Source organism: Crinia signifera, chromosome 2 (genome assembly GCF_055691185.1).
Source record: "Crinia signifera chromosome 2, ASM5569118v1, whole genome shotgun sequence".
Lineage (NCBI taxonomy): Eukaryota > Metazoa > Chordata > Amphibia > Anura > Myobatrachidae > Crinia > Crinia signifera.
In genome coordinates, this window is record NC_139218.1 from 263,392,002 (window position 1) to 263,409,531 (window position 17,530).

Genomic DNA, 17,530 nt, shown 5'->3' on the forward strand with positions numbered 1-17,530 from the left:
GCGCTACAGAAAGTGGAAATGACTGTACCTTGCGCCTAATAGGCCCAGATTCAATACAGGCCGCAGAATGCAAAAATCACGATCAGGCAATTCTGGTACTTCTGTGCAAACGCAGCCGCCACAGTGCACATGCATGAAGATCAAAGTGCGATTGTATCCCGGACCCATGTGAATGCAGTTTGATGGGCAGCATCATGGCGTTTATGGGGCATGGTCCGGACAACGCTGGTCATGCAGCTGCTGCAACCTTAAATATAGCAACAGTGCACCTGCTCTCCTAACCAGACTGCGAAGGCAAGGGGCTACCCTATTGCTGGATTCTGCAATGCGATCGCAATTGCATTGCTCTATGTTAGGCTGCCCCATCATGCGAATGACTGGAGTTTTGCTTTTTTAGGCCCAATGTTACCTACAGGGTGTATTAGTGTATGCTACTTATACTTAATAGGTGACTTATGCTGCTTTCCCACTGCCTACCCGGGTAAAGACACGTTTTTTTTAAACGTGTCTTTACCCAGGTAATAGCCACAAAGACCCTTTCCCACTGCAGCTTTTAAACGTTAAAATAACGTTTAAAAGCAGTTTTTGTCCCATTCACACTTACCCGTGTAAACCACAAAGCAACACGTTTAAACTCTCTAGTAAACCTTTTGCCTGTCATTAAAAACATCACATGCACCAATCATGTTCTTAACCTTTATTACTATTTCTAAATACCGTTTAAAACCCTTTCCCATTGCCAAAAAAAGTCTCTTACACGGTAAAAACACTGCTTTTTACCCGGTTAACAAATACCGGTATTTGTTACCCGTGTAAAGCAACCTGGAGCTTTCCCACTGCAGCTCTAGCCGTTTAAAAAGGCTAAAAAAACGGCATTTTACCGTGTAAAGCCTGCAGTGGGAAAGGGGCATTAGCAAGTCTAGAATACTTATGTCCAGTGTAGCAGGAATACAAGTTTAGGTGTGGTGCCGTGCCGTGCACACTTGTACACATTTTGGTGCATATTTGACATACATTTCTGACGTAGGAAGTCATATATTAATGACTATAGGACATGTGGATTATCATTCCTTTTCCACATCCAGAGATTAATTTAATTGACTGATCCTGTGAGATTTGTGAACTAGACTTAATTAGTGTGAAGAGTGGTTTAACCCCTGCCAACATGTGCACCAGAATCGTATATATAAAGGGTCTCTTTATCCCTTAGATGTGCTGGAGGTGTGTGTCATTTGTACTAATGAATTATTTTGTATTCTGTGATATTCTAAAGGATCTTCAGCTAAGGAATTGCTATTTAAAGATATTTTACTGGAGCTAATAATTATCATGTCATTTAAAGAAACACCTTGCTTCTGCTTGTATCCTGTAACTACTAGTTAAGCCAAGCACCTAACCCTTCCCTGTCATGCTGCTAAGCACTGTGACCCCTAACGAAAGCTCCCTGTGCATTACCAAGGCTGGAACCATACATTTGGTGTTGCAGGTGCATGCTCTCAGATACAGTAGTAATTCCAGGTGTCGGCAGTTGCAGCTTGTGGGAACAATCTTCCAGATGATAGTGTAGGGCCTGTTGGTGGCGGTTGGAGGAGGAGTAATCTCTACGCAAAATTTCACCTCCTAGAAGATTATAGTCATCCGGTTACAGCTAGAATAGAGTGCTTGGCCACTGCAGTTGTGCAACATAGGGGCCACAAGAGAAACAGATGCAGCGTTATCTGGAGAAATATCCAGGAACTAGATTACAGGCTCTGTGTTTCAAGAGAGTTCCCTATCCAAGACGAAGACTGCAGATAAACGGAATTGCAAGTGAGTAAAGAGAGGACGTCCAGCAAGGAGAGAAGTGTTCTGGTCCTGTATCGGATGGTGATTGGCATTAGAATCACCTGGAGACATAATTAACTAAATGCCATTACAACTTCTCATTCTGTAGCTTATACATGGGTTGACTAGATCACCAGTTACTGTGACTTTATGTAATGCTACTACTGGAAACACTTTCATTATCAGGCTACCTGTCTGATAAGATGAGGGGCTTCAGTACAGTGGATTGTGCTTGTGTGGGGAATGTTTTATTTTGGGGCCTTACAGTTGCTCAGTAAAGTGTTCAGGGTTCACCGACCATATACACAGCAGTAGAATTTCAGTGGTGCATTTAAATATATTATTTGTGTTGTGCATGTGTGATGTGCAGTGTGAGAGATAGGAGAATGTAGTTGTAAATACCACACTAAATATTTGATTTATTGGTGCTGCTATGACTTAGCACTGAAGCTACTTTGAGTCATTCCATTCTGCTGCTATGGTAGGATTGGGCTGTTTGTAAAGAGGGTTACACAATCATTGCAGGTATGATGCTGTTATTCAGGGGGGCTTGACCCCAGAGTGTGTGTTGGTGAGAGTGTGGATTGCATTTCCCTATTGTTTGACAAATTCTGCAGATTGATGGTACCTACTTCATGATTACGGTCGTCGGTATCCTGATTTCCCTATCACCTTTGTTTATTCCACCTTTGTTTATGAAAAACCCTTGATAGTTCTTGGAACGTGTTACGTGGTTACATTTGTTGGCTTTGTGTCAGGTACAAGGGTTTCCCTGGTGAGCCTCTGGTGTTAGAAGACTTTCCATCCTTAATGGGATGCCTGTATTTATATGAATGTTTTACTCAACAAAAACAACCCATTTTGCACTGTTTAGCTCAGATGCATCTGAGTTATGTAATGCTTTGTTATAAGCACATATTTACAGATCGCTCAGCACACATCACTAACACACATGCTATGAGCCAACGATGTGTGCTGATTGATCTGTGGTTAGAACACTGGACATCTATCTAGTACTGAACTACGTGTAGTCCAGATCTAGTCAGGCGATGGTGACGTGCGGGACCATGCATCGTCGTTGCTCAGGGGTCTGGTGGACCTGTGTTGCAGCCCAGTCTGAAAGGAGCCAGGAAAAATAACCTGGGTTGATAGACCCTGCAATCCAACCCTGCTGGCGACAAGGGTTGGACACTGCGCCTCTTCGGGCCACAGTGCAGATGAACAGGGTGGTTTACCGCATACCACTGGATTGGCTGCGTGCAGTAGCACTTAAAGGTAACCTAATCTCCAAGCTTCCACTGCAAAGCTGCATACACTTTTATATTTTCAGCTTTATCTGACAGATGTTATACAGCCACAATAACCTGTATAATTGCATTATGTGGCTACCACAAATATTCCCTTTCAGATGTGCACTGTTCTTTGGGGATGAATGTGTTAAACCCTAGTCCAGGAAAACTCCATCCTGAAAAGCTGTGCACAATGAAATAGGATATGTGCTGTGAGTATGTGGCCTACAGGTTGTTATCTAATTATTACTGGGCTGTGTCCTCTGCAAAAGTGGATGGGCTACAACTGACAAAAAAACATTTATTACGTTGTTTCTTAAGCTGCACAAACATCAGGACGTCCTGCAAATGACCTGATCATAATCAGGTCGCTGATCAGTCCAACGAGCGATCGTATGGGCTTAAAAAGCACATACAATCTGCTTATGATGGCAATCAGACCCAACGGATCAGACGTGCAGCTTGTCTGATCTGAGAGCCGACCTCGCGACCTGTGGAACCACAAATCGTAACAAGAATATGCACACGATCCGTCGAGATTGGACGTTGGGGTCCAATGTCGCTATGGTGTATGGGGGCCTTTACACTGTAAAAATTAAGTGTTTGAGAGAATCATTTTATTTTTGTAGTTGACAATGATTCGTCTCTTATAACACAACATTCTTATATAGTTAGATCCATTGTGCAAATGTGATTTGGGAGCCTATTTGTCAAGTGTTTTTTTTTTTTTTTTCTATAAAATTATGTAGAAAACTGAGGTTCTGCACAATTTTATGAATTGTTGCAATGTACTAATAGCTTTTCACAGAAATCTCCTGCGGAATACTAATGGTACACAAGTTTTGCATGGGTAAGGGGGGGGAATCTTTAAAGGCTCATAAAGAGCACTTTGTATTGGTCAGAAGATGGCATCACTAGTTTCCATCCTGTCACAGAAGCCTTTGTTCTTCTTCCCCAATGTCTATATTTGTCAAGTCAGCTTTTTGAAGCATGATGGGAACTTTTCTGAGGCTCTTTTCCCACTACTAAATCCAAAAACAAATTGTACATGTGATCTCTATATGTTTTAAATGATTCCTGTTTATGATTTTCTTTTGCATTGTTTTTTTTTTTTTTTTTTCAGTTCCCTGACTCATGTACATTATATGGTTTTACTTTAAATAATGTAATGGTTACATTCTCTTCATTATATTACTGTAAATCAAGTGTGATTGGAATTCTTTTTATATATATATATAATTATTACAATCCGTTTCTTATATCATTAAGCGCCACACGATTCAGATATTCCTGTCTGTGTCCCTTTTGGAGGTTGGCATTCCTCCCTGATGGTGGCTGCTGAGGTATCTATCGCACAACTGCTTGCCCTAGTGCTGTAAGACATTCTTGCTGTTGTGATTGGAATTTATGCACTTTTTTTTACAGATAGAACTTAAACATTTGAACAACATTTTTCACATTCATTCATTTTGAATTTGATAAGGGACAGATTTATGAAGTCTGGTGAAGTGATAATGTGACTGGTACTTTATCACCGACTAATTGGCCCCCAACTGCCATTTTTCAAACCCAGTCTGTAACTTGACATGAAGGAGCAGATTGGCTTTATTTTTAGTAAATCAATTGTCCTGAGTAAGGGAACAGTATATTGTGTATATAACAGATGTGGGTTATGTGGTAGAAACTTAAGCGGTCTGTGTCATATGAAATTGTATAATGGTTAACTCCACCCAAGTAAGTATTGGCTTTGCAGTCTGTATAATAACAGTTTCTGGAGCTTGGTACAAACAAGATGTACTCTGGTGTGCACATTTTAAACCAAGATGCAGTGAGCTCCTGCTTTATTCAGAAGCAGTGTCTTAACAACACCATTTATACATTTGAATATTTATCAGTGTTCAATTCAGTTTCATTTTACACAGGATAAAATCTATCCCCACACAAACTGCGTTCTTGCCACAGGAAACATGTTCTGTGATGTGAATAACTAGACTTAAATATATACTTTGTGGAACTTTTTAAGTGCACAATTCCCATAAATGTTTGATCTGAAATGGTTTCAAATTTTGTATGACCATAACAGTTCATTTTATTTTCTGTTTTACTTTTGCTGTAGGCAAATTTAAGGGCTTACATGATTTTAAAAAGTATGTGTTTTTTTTGTATATTAATTTACTTTGTAATCTTTATATAATTTTTTTTGAATTTTTCAGAGTGTTAGAGTGCCGTGGACTACCCATTGTCAATGGGCAATGTGATCCCTATGCTACTGTAACTTTACTGGGGCCAACACGGTTAGTACTGTATTTAGCATCTCTTGTTGAATTGTGGCATTTCTCCCTTTTCTTATAATTGTTGCTTTCTGACCACCAATTATGCCTAGCGGTTATGAAAAATATAAAATGTAAATTTGTAATATCTTTGCGCACAGCAAGCTATGTTTATATGGTCTTGCTCATTAACGAGTGAGAACCAATTATCTGATATTAATGTATACTCAATAACATACTTCTATAAGATTCTGGGACGATTTTAGTTAAGGTGCATATACATGGTGCGATTTTGGCTTCCGATTTTAACTAGGGTATATAGTCAAATTTGCATGGAAAGTTAAGGCCCACACACACTGGGCGACTTTGAGCTGAAAGTCGCTCAAAACAGCAGGTTTGGGTGGCTTTCAGCTCAAAGCCGCCCAGTGTGTATGGCCCGGCAGTGAGCGCTGCTGCGTGCTCCCACAACATCGCCAGGAAAGCCATTCATCTGCTGGTTATACCAGCAGATGAGCAGCTTTCAGGATGGCTTTGCATAGTGCTCTGCCACCCAAACCCAAACCTGCCACACCAGAATCACACTGTGCTTATGTCCCTACATACATACTGCATTACCTCCATTTTATTAGTGAAAATTATCAGTATTAACATTTATTTTACGAGAAAAGCATTGAATCCGGTAAATTTCATCAAACTGAAAGAGATTTCTGATTAATTTTCATCTTACTATTTTCAGGACCGAGTTAAAGAAAACTAAAGTTAGAAAGAAGACGAACAACCCACAGTTTGATGAAGTGTTTTATTTTGAGGTTGGTATTTACGTGGGTGTGGTGATGGGATGAAATCTCATATCCTCAGATGTTTGGAAGCCTATATACATGTGAGCTGCCAACTGTCCTCTTTGAAATGTGAAACATTGCGAGATGTACTCAGCATCCATGTGCAGGGGTTACAGTCTGTTTCCTGTGTGTGTGTGTGTCCTGGGATCACACATTGTCCCAGACGGGTTGGTCTCATTTACTGTTTTGTTTTCCTGGCTTTTCCCATTGCAGGTTACTAGTAATCTAGTAATATTTGTGGCCTTCTATTTTAATGCCTGCTTGACTTTTGTATTACTCTTACTTTCTCATCTTCAATGGGGTTTCCACTTTTAGCAGAGTTTAAATGACTGGCTTGGATATAGTCTCATGTATTTTTATTTTTCAATCGACCTGCTGCAGTGGGGTGCCAGACGGGGTCCCGACAGGCACCCAACGTCGGGATCCCAACTGTCAAAACCCCGACAGCGACCCCCATAGAGGGAGAATAGAATAGCGTGGCAAGCGCAGCGAGCCCGCAAGGGGCTATGTTGCGTTCGCCATGCTGTCTGAGTCCGTGCAGTCGGGATCCGGACTGTCGGACCCCTATATCACACCCCTGCAGTCTAGAACAAAAAATACAAAACCACATGACAAATTTAGACAGTTCTTTCCTTTTCTTGCACGTTATCTAGCCACTGCAGAGAGCATGGAAGCTATGTATCTTCCTAAAGCAGTAAACATTTTGTCTGACATAAAAACTTGGCTGAGAAACTTAAGGGGCCTACACAAGTGGAGATTTGCTGAGCGTTCTGAGCAATGCTAGATAGCTCAGGACATTCAGCAATATCTGTCAGCACACAGCGATGTATCAGCGCTGTTTGCTGAGTGATCTGTCAGGGACAGTGTTCTCCAGTAAGAACATTATCCTTTACCAGCGATATTACTAGATTTATAAAGCATGCTAGATTTTAATCGCCAGGTGATAGCGTTGGGCCGCCCATTGCTTTTGCTATGGTTCCTACACACAGAGCGATGTAGGGGCATTTTCCAAACGATCTAGTTAGAAATCACCCTGTGTGTAGGCCCCACTGCAGAAATGGACAAACCTGGATTTTTATGTGTACAAATAAGTGACACCCCGTGTTACCATAATCATAGGACCACTCCCGACTGGTAGCACTCCGATATCTTCCTGTTGATTACATTTACATTCTGTGAAAAAAGATTGTCCCTAAATAGTAACCAACAGTCATTGATCAACGCCATGTATTTACTGTACTGTAGTTTTTATACAGCAAGCCTTGTACTAAAGCGGTTTTCTTTCTAGTTGGTGTGGATACAATTTTCAGTTTAATGAACTGTCACGCATCCATTTTTTAAATTTCGAAATATTTCATGTTAATGGAATTTTTTTCCCCAGCACTGCATTTGCATCCTACCCTTTATATTTAGCCTATTCTCTCTCCCAGGCACTGTGTGAAAAATAATTTGTCTACAAATCAGTAATGAGGTAAAAAATTACATGTTGACAGCACTAACCTTTACCTATATAACGGATATACCAAAAGCTTTTTTTTTTTTTGGATACCTGCACCACCCATGTAAAAGGAGAACTGCAACACTGCAATAGGGTTTTTGTAGTGTGGTTTTTCAACAAAGGACGATATTGTGGTAGAACTCTGGGTGTGATCGTTTCACACCATGTGCTCACATCCCTTATTCTGGTAATAGCTGATGTACCAGCAAATAGCTCTCATCCCATAACGTTAAATCTAGGTGTAGACATGTGCAGTTGCGATGAAAAGATAATCTGTATCTGAAAGCATTGCACTTGAAAAAAATATGTTGAAGGCCATTTACTGCTGTAAAGATTCAGCAAATAGCTGATTTGTATGGATTACAGTGAGTCTTTAAAGTTTCAGGGGATATCATATTATCCCTGAAGCTGCTCCTGCTGATAAACAGACAGATATTAGAATTAATTGACCGATGGTCATTATCGCGGTATCTAGTTATCGTCCATTTTTATCGGGTGAAAATGGACCTGCCATCAGGGGAAAGCACAGGGGAATGCATGTTCTATTGCACTTTCCAATGGCTGCTTAACAAGGATTATATTTCGAAGCATAATTCCCAATAACAGTGGTTAATAATATAGCCCCCTAGCCACCTCTTATCAGCAGCAGTATTTCTGTTTAGTGAAGTCCTGAGATATTGATGAGAGAAGTATGACTGCTAGGGAAAGTTTGCTTAATTCACAGTCATAGACACTCCTCCACTGGTTTGCCTATGTGTTTAGAACTTAATGCCTCTGTGTGGAAATGTATGTGTGAATTGCCACAGATGCAGCAATAGTGACCTAACAATGGCATACTTGAAAATCAGCTATCAGGGACCACGAACTGGCATTTAGATGGTGGAAAGTCCACAGCTGCTGTCAAACTAATATGGGAAGATTGTGATGTCAAGTACACCTCTATATAAAACACAGGTGTGGATTGTTTGGTCTACAACCACTAGGTCGACATGGGTCTAAGTCGACAGGACATTAAGTTGACATAGGCAAGGTCGACAGTCAAAAGGTCGACATGGGTTTTTTTCACTGTTTTTTTACCTGAATGTCAACACTGTCTACATGGACACAGTTTGAAGTGCACCGCATCCCCTTGCTTCGCTTGCAATGCTTCGGGCACACTATTTTGTTCTCCCACCATGCCCTAGTGGATGGTAGGGCATGAAATACCGCCTGTCGGCTCGAAAACAGTGAAAAACCCCATGTCGTCCTTTTGACTGTCGACCTAATGCTTGTCAACCTAGTTGCTGTAGACCTAATAACCGTATCTCATAAAGCACAATTCATAGAGAGCTTTTTTACATTTTTTTTTTCAATACAGGTGACCAAGCCAAGTAGTTACAACAAGAAATCTCATTTTGAAATAGAAGAGGATGATGTGGACAAAATGGAGATTAGGTAAGAAAATGAACATAATTTTGTGCATGGTGTAAGCCTTCTCTTGGCTTTTGGTACAGGTGACCCTACTCATGCAGAGAGCCTTTTAAGCAGTGGCTGGCAAAAGTATTCAATCAACAGGTGTTTCTCTATTACAAATGACACTTACTCTGGGTACACTCTAGAACAGGCATTCCTAACCACGGTCCTCAAGGCACACCAACAGTGCAGGTTTTGTAGATCTCCAGGCTTGAGCACAGGTGACTTAATTAGTATCTGAGGGATTCTGATTAAACCATCTGTGCTGAATCCTGGATATCACTATTGGTGTGCCTTGAGGACCGTGTTTGGGAATGCCTGCTCTAGAAGATATGTCTTCCAATCGAACCAACATATCGTTCACATCAGGCAATTACACACTTCCTCACAGCATCTTTTAAGTTTTCTGATCCGTCTACAGCAGTGGTGGCCAACCTGTGGCTCTTGAGCCTCATGCGGCTCTCCCCCTTGTAAAGTGCGGCTCCTGCTCCCACTGCTGCCCGCCGCCCACCGTCTGTCCCAGTCCCCCCTGCTGCCGGTTCCCTGAATCCCTTCTCCTTCTGAGGGGAGGAGAGCGCGCATCGCGCATCTCTCCTACCCCTTACTGTGCATCCTTGTGACTGGGCCGTCCTCTCCCTGCCTGGCAGCAGCAGCAACAACGGTGAGTGCTGCTGCTGGGAAATTTGCACTGTGGGGGCATAGCAGTTTGTGGCACTGTGGGGGCATAGCAGTTTGTGGCACTGTGGGGGCATAGCAGTTTGTGGCACTGTGGGGGCATAGCAGTTTGTGGCACTGTGGGGGCATAGCAGCTTGTGGCACTGTGGGGGCATAGCAGCTTGTGGCACTGTGGGGGCATAGCAGCTTGTGGCACTGTGGGGGCATAGCAGCTTGTGGCACTGTGGGGGCATAGCAGTTTGTGGCACTGTGGGGGCATAGCAGTTTGTGGCACTGTGGGGGCATAGCAGTTTGTGGCACTGTGGGGGCATAGCAGTTTGTGGCACTGTGGGGGCATACCAGCTTTTTGGCACTGTGGGGGCATACCCGGCACCGTGTGGTGCATACCTGGCACCGTGGGGGGCATATGTGTATCTGGCACTATTGGGGGCATATGTATATATGGCACTGCACTATTGGAGGCATATATGTATCACACCCACCCAAGGGGTCAAAATAGACTACGCCCCTTTTTTTGGCGCATGCGCCTTCGGCGCGCGCATGATGTCTGTTCTTTAGCTTGACTACCGATATTTTTCGGCTCTTTACCTCTGACCGGTTGGCCACCCCTGGTCTACAGTATAGACCAATCTGATTCAATCCCGAATCCGACTGTCTGTATTCGATGTTCCAACTGTCAAGTGTCAGAACGGCTGCTAAATTGACAATTTGCAGCAGTTTCTGACATTTTAGATTGAACTTTAAAAAAAAAAAAAAAAACTGAATCTGACAGCCTTCAGTGCTGTTGGAAACGGCAGCATGGGTATGGATCAATAGGTCACCAGCAAGTAGGTCGACATGGGTTAGGTCAACAGGGCCATAAGGTCAACATGGTTTTTATTTTTTTTATACCTGAATGTCGGCATAGTCAACATAAACACGAAAACGTAGCACCGCGTCCCCTCGCTACGCTTGCCATGCTTCGGGCACACTATTTTATTCTCCCGCCACGCCCTAGTAGATGGTAGGGCATGAAATACCACCTGTCGGCTCAAAAAACAGTAAAGAAAATCCTTGTTGACCTTTTGACTGTCAGCCTTTCCCATGTCGACCTAATGACCCTGTCAAACCAATCCCATGTCACACATAAGTCATTTTGACCTTCCTGCATGTCGACCTACTTGCTGGTGACCCAATTACCATATCCCGGCAGCATTAAGTAGGTGGATGTCACTATTTTCGCCGGCGGAAATAGTGGCACGTATTGTCTACCCCCCAGTAGCTTTATTGGGAACCAGTATGCTCTTATATTTCCGAACTTAGCATTCATTACTTATAACAAAACCAAGTTGCTATAACTATAAATATTAAAGCTTTGTGTCAAGAGCCGCATATGTCACCCAATGCTTTGTCACAAGTAGGTGTATGTCATGTAAAAGCGGCCATCACTATGGCATTTATATTTTCTGCCTATGACTGTAACAGCAGGTGAGTAAATGTGTCTGAGGGCAGTGGCGCCAAAGGCTGGAATTCAGCTGGTCGGGTATCCGAGAATCTGTTTACACAATTTGTGTCTGCTCTACCATTATGGCAGATAACAGATGTGTTCCACATGTGTGGTTAGGGGCTGATGTAACACTAATCACATTCTGCATCCAAAACACTGGAGTAAAGAGAGTCTAAGGTGCATAATATAGTACTTTGAATTGTCATATACATAAGACAGACCGTTTTGGATGCGTAGAGTTACAGGCACATCACTGATGGCGGCCACGGTTATACTCCCTCTGTGAAGTTAGACTTTAAATTGCCTTCACTGTATGTAATTAGCATTATGTATCACTGTCAGTGACATGTGGGATCAGTCCGTGGCAGCCAAGCAGCTATGGAATTTTAGATCTACATTGTCTAGGTCTACAATTAAATGGTCAATATGCAAAAGGTCAGCAGAGGTTGACATGAGTTTTTATAGTTGTTTATGTCAACGTAGGTCAGCATAGTCACTGTATGAGTGTACCACGTCCCCTCCCATGGCTCGCTGCGCTCAACATGCTTCATGCCCATTATCTTGCTGCGCTCAGCACACTATTGTAATCTGACTCCATGCCCACGTGGATGGTAAAGTGTGAACAAGTTGGTTTTGGTGTACCGTGTCCCCTTGCATGGCTCACTGTGCTCGCCACGTTTCGGGCACATATTGTAATCTAGCTCTATGCCCACGTGAATGGTAAAATATGAATAAGTCAGTTTCTTACAAGAAAAATCATGAAAAACTCATCTAGATGTTTTTGACTGTCGACCTATAGTTGTTGACTTTTGGTTGTCAACCAAGTTTATTGTGTGTCTAAAACCTGGGTACCTATCCAAGCAATGGGATCTTTTAATATCCATTGCAACCTTTTCTGTGACTGGGATCAGGTTTAGTGAGGATGGTGATGATGTAAAGACAGTCATAACCATAGGATCTGTAGCATCGGGTTTTGCTGGGCTGCCTATGCAATGGAGGACTTCAAATCTGCGTACCCCATGCAGTGTGATCACTGCTAACAATGTGCCACCAGTGTACTTCGTGATGGCTTGTGTGTTTTTAACTTTTGTGAAATGTACTTAAGCAGAATCATTGATATTTGTGTTTGTGGGGTTTTTTCAATTCTTATTTTGTATGTACCGTGAATAAATGCACCAGGAATACAGTGATTATTTAAATAAGAGGAAAATGTCAATAGTTATGGGAAATTCATCATTTGGACTGTATGAAGTCATTTGTGTTCACCAATAAATGTGACTTTACAGCATTATTCTATAGTAACTTTCAAATAAATTGTACTCTGTCCTCTTTAGAGTCGATCTGTGGAATGCAAGTAACCTGAAGTTTGGTGATGAGTTTCTTGGGGAACTTAAAATTCCAATAAAGGTCTTACGACAAGCCAGCTGCTATGATGCGTGGTATGTGGTTTATACCTACAATATATATATATACATTTTTAGATTTTATATGTATATTTTTAAGCAGGGTTGCCGACCCTCCCGGAATTCCCGGGAGTCTCCCGAAAATCGGGTCCTCCTCCCGGCCCCCCGGAAGGGTGGGCAACCCTCCCGGAATCTGGGGGACCCCCCTGAGCCCCTCGAATCGCGGCATTTAAATGCCGCAATCCGCGGGTATCAGAGGAGGGGGCGGGGCTAAAATGGCACAATCGCGTCATTTTAGCCCCGCCCCCTCCATAGAGATCAGTCATTTTTCCTGTTTCCCGTAATGGAGGCGGGGCTTAATGACGTCATATTCAAGCCCCGCCCCCGATCGGGTAAGGAAAGTCTCCTCTCCGGGCTTCTCCCGGAGAGGAGCATTTATAAGTCGGCAACCCTGTTTTTAAGCATAAATTTGGCAATTGTTCAAGGTTTGTGCATATACTGGTGTGGAAATGAATAGGCATATATTACAGAAAAATGTTTGTGTTTTTATTTCTTGATTGGTTTGGGTTATTGACAGCACTTAATGCTAAGGGAGGCTTGAACAGAAATCCGTGTTAAATGCCCTGTATTTGGGTGCTGTGAACATTATAAGCCATAGCTTGTGTAACTTATGCCAGGTTCTATGGGTTAAAGCACGTTAGTGGGTAATTTGCTACATGGCTACTATCCTTTCCCCATAATAGTAAATTAACACATCTAATTAAATCTGACACTAAATATGCATTAATATTCATTTCAACACTTAGGGCAGTGGTTCCCAAACTCCGTACCTAGGCACCCTGGGGTGCCTTGAGATGTTTGCAAGGGTGCCTCACGTTGGGGGTCCTTGACTAAAACAAATAATTTATGCTCAGAGTGATAGTCAAATCCAGCATAGCATAGCTATGTTCCCCACCACATAACTGAACCTGGGGTTGACAGCTAAGCACAATTTACTTTATTTATTATTTATCCATAAGAAACGTTTTGACTAGGGGTGTCTTGAACAAATGCTGATATTCCAGGGTGCCCTCGTCAAAAAGGTTTGGGAACCACTGACTTAGGGACTATCCAAGTAGAACCCAAAAATTTCCAGGGCATGAAAAAACATTTTTCTTCTATGCTATTCATTTGCTTTTTGGAAAATGTTATATTTTCAGGGGAACTTTTCGTGGATACTATGTATTTCTTTTAGCCACTATTAAAAATACCATGGCTAATTTAATGGCAGCCTTCGCTTTTGTTCCTTTTCTCAAAGCATAGCAGTAGAGGTATTCTTTCTTTATACATAGTACAATGCGTTTGCATGTTGCAGTCTCAGGCATTGTTCAGGGAGTTATAATATGAACAGGGAGGATAATTCATGCTGATTGGCACTAAATAAAAACAGAAGACTTCAATGTATAGATTACATATACAGTGCATAACATGTTCACCAGATGCGCTTGGTCCCCAGTTACTGTAACAGTCTAATGCCAAACTGCTCATTTTACCAATCTACAGTATAAGGGGCATTTATGGGGGAAAAGACCCACCTGGAAATGATCATTTCCATGACCGCACCATAAAGGTGTTGATCTTGTGGTAGAATGCTTGCTAATCTTTTCTTATACCTGATAGTATTGGTTTTTTTAACACACATCGTGATATAGTTCTGGAGCCAGCATTATTTCCTGTGTTCTAGAACTGATTATATGATGCCACCAATGTCAACATGAAGAGGTTGTACCTGCAATTTATTTTGAATCCAACTTTTCCAGAATAGTTACACCGCCAACAATGTGGCCATTTTCTACAATACAAATTGTCACTTTCAGTATTATTAATATAAATGACAAATAATTAACCACAATTACCTGCAATTCATTGCTCAGACACATATTATATTATGAGAGCAGAATCTTTTCAATGTAGTGCACAACATAGGACATGTATTGTTTATCATTTCGTGACTTGTATGAAATATGGGATATGGCGTGCAGTGCTCTTTTGGCAGTGTGTGGACATGTCGGGATCTGTTCACACTGTACACTCAGGTGATGATTCTCTATATCGCTTCCAATAAAACCTTCCACTAGATATGTGTCTTACCTCCTGGGCATGGCTAGTATATCCAATGCCTGGATAGTTTTCATTGACTTAGCTGTCTTCTGCATGTTCCTGCTTGTGCTCTCGCTACACTGATCCTAGAGGACATAGCTCTGAGACGCCAACATTCCAGTTTTCCAAGAGCAGGCCAGTCTGCAATATTGTGATTAACCTGTATATTGGCTGAGGCTGCTCCCTAAATATAGACCTGCGATGAATCCGATTGTTTGCTAATTGCAGATTATCAGTTTAGTGACCGTAAATATGGTTATTGGGTGTAATTATTGAACAATGATGAGTGGTATTATTGTAAAAAAATTGGAGTTTGATAAAAGTATGTAAATGCAGTAGCACCCATTTCTTTACCGCTGCTGTGGTCATACTTAAATACTGTGCTTCATATAGAAGTAGATGAAATGATGTCTGATAAAGGCTTTCTCTTCTCTCTCTGTATATCAGGTACCTGCTTCAGCCCAGAGACAACGGCAAGTCATGCAAGCCAGATGAACTGGGCTCATTGAGGTTAAACGTAGTGTACACTGAAGATCATGTTTTTTCAAGCGAGTACTACAGCCCCCTCAGGGACCTCTTGTTAAAATCTGGAGATGTTGAGGTAAGTTAAGCAGCAGGAAAGCTGAAATGTTGATATAAAATTCATAAATGATACACAGTCAATCTAATCGCTACTCCAAATTGGGTTTGCTTACACACAAAACAATGGTATACTATCCCTGAGTCGTCAGTGTCTAGGTCGACAGTCACTAGCTGGACCACTAATGGTCGACAGTGAGGTCAACACTTTGAAATGGTCGACATACCATAGGTTGGCATTGACAGAAGGTCGACATGAGCTTAATGTTGACATGGGAATGGTTGACAACCAAAAGGTCGACATGTGTTTTTCACTGGTTTTTATTAGGTGTAGACCGACTTGGCTCAATGTTGACTATCCGAGTGGGAATAGAGTGAGAGTATATTAGTGTGCTGAGCACAGGCACGGTGCCTGAAGCATAACGAGCCATGCGAGGGGATGCGGAACACTTACATGGTGTCCATGTCAACATAGACACCAAAAGCGTGAAAAATACATGTCAACATGGTGGGTGTTGACCTTAAGCTTGTGTCAACCTTTTGTCAATGTACACCTATGGTTTGTTGACAATTTTAAGGTGTTGACGATACACACGGGGCGACCCAACCTCCGTGCTGAGTGACGGCTTTAAGCATGATCACTCAGCACACATCGTGGTACACCTGCAATACTGTGTGCTGAGTGGGTAACAGGAAAGCCAGTGCAAGCGCTGGATTTCCCTGTGGGCGATAGCGACTCGTACTGCACATTGCCATCACTGCAGGTCATACACACGGAGCGATCAGTGCTCCATTTCTAAGCGATCTAGTCAGTTCACTTAGAAATGGGGCTGACATCACCCCGTGTGTATGACCCTTTATTCTGTAACCCTCTACAATAAACACCCAATGGCAAAAAGCTCAAACCTCAAAGCCTAACCTCTCCCTCATGTAAATCCACCAACATCATATATTTTATACCTAGTAAATTATCAGCATTTAATTTCCCTCTTAGTAGCTTTTAAATAAGACTGGGAGCAAAGCATTATTTTTAGGGACCATAGCTTTTACTGAAAAACAGGAAGGAGCTGGTGGTAAAACATTATTGAAAACCATGGGAGTAAAGTTTATTATATGCAGTACCAGCATTTATGGGAAAGTGTGCAAGAGTTCACATGGCAAAGGTAGGTGCGACCTAAACAGCCTGTGGACATGAACTAGGGCTCCAAATTTGAGAATGCTGAATGTGAAAGAGTGGCAGAAACAATCATTCTCAATCTCCACACAGAGCAGTCCATGCTATCCACACAGAGAGCAGTAACAGTTGTGGCTGGTAGGATATTGCAGAAATGTATGGCTTAATAGTTCACTAGCAGTAATTATTTCTCTGCAATATATCGTAGACCCTAGATCTCGGACGTGATTCTTCCTCATTAGTCTTGGAATACAGTTTGAGAAGAAACTTATTTATAGGATTAGATACAGCAAGAAAGTACATTTTTCACCTTCACAAAATCATTGTTGCATTGTGAAAATTAAGAAAATATTTAAAGTTGGCAGGTCAAATTGGAGCATTAAGCGCCCATTGGGACTATGCAGATTTAAGCCCCATACACACTAGAGCAGGCCTGCCCAAATTGTGGCTCTCCAGCTCTTGTGAAACTACATATCCCAGCATGCATTTCCACATTTTCTAATAGCAAAACTGGGGCAAGGCATGCTGGGATTTGTAGTTTCACAAGAGCTGTTGAGCCACAATTTGGCCAGACCTGCACTAGAGGAAATATTGAAAGATATCATTCAGAAAGGGCTTTCTGTTTGATTTCGTTCACTATATCATCTAGTGCAGTGGTTCCCAACCCTGGTCCTCAAGTACCCCCAACAGTGCACGTTTTCCAGGTCACCCGGCAGGTGCACTCATTATTCAGGCACATTTGAAAAGAGCCACAGGTGGAGCTAATTATCTTACCTGTGATTCTGTGTGGAGACCTGGAAAATGTGCACTGTTGGGGGTACTTGAGGACTGAGGTTGGGAACCACTGATCTAGTGTGTGCACTCAATATCGTTATGGATGAGTTATGTCTTATGATCATGCA

At 42.1% G+C, this 17,530-nt stretch overlaps 1 protein-coding gene across 2 annotated transcripts in view; it reads left to right on the plus strand.

The window, feature by feature from the left end:
* Positions 1-17,530, plus strand: part of RASA3 (RAS p21 protein activator 3) — a 213,195-nt gene that overhangs the window by 145,550 nt on the left and 50,115 nt on the right. For both annotated transcript variants that reach the window (XM_083168496.1, XM_083168497.1), the window contains exons 6-10: positions 5,327-5,407; positions 6,120-6,192; positions 9,078-9,154; positions 12,668-12,772; positions 15,323-15,476. In XM_083168496.1, coding sequence (XP_083024622.1) covers positions 5,327-5,407; positions 6,120-6,192; positions 9,078-9,154; positions 12,668-12,772; positions 15,323-15,476 — 490 coding nt within the window. The remainder of the gene's footprint in view (positions 1-5,326; positions 5,408-6,119; positions 6,193-9,077; positions 9,155-12,667; positions 12,773-15,322; positions 15,477-17,530) is intronic.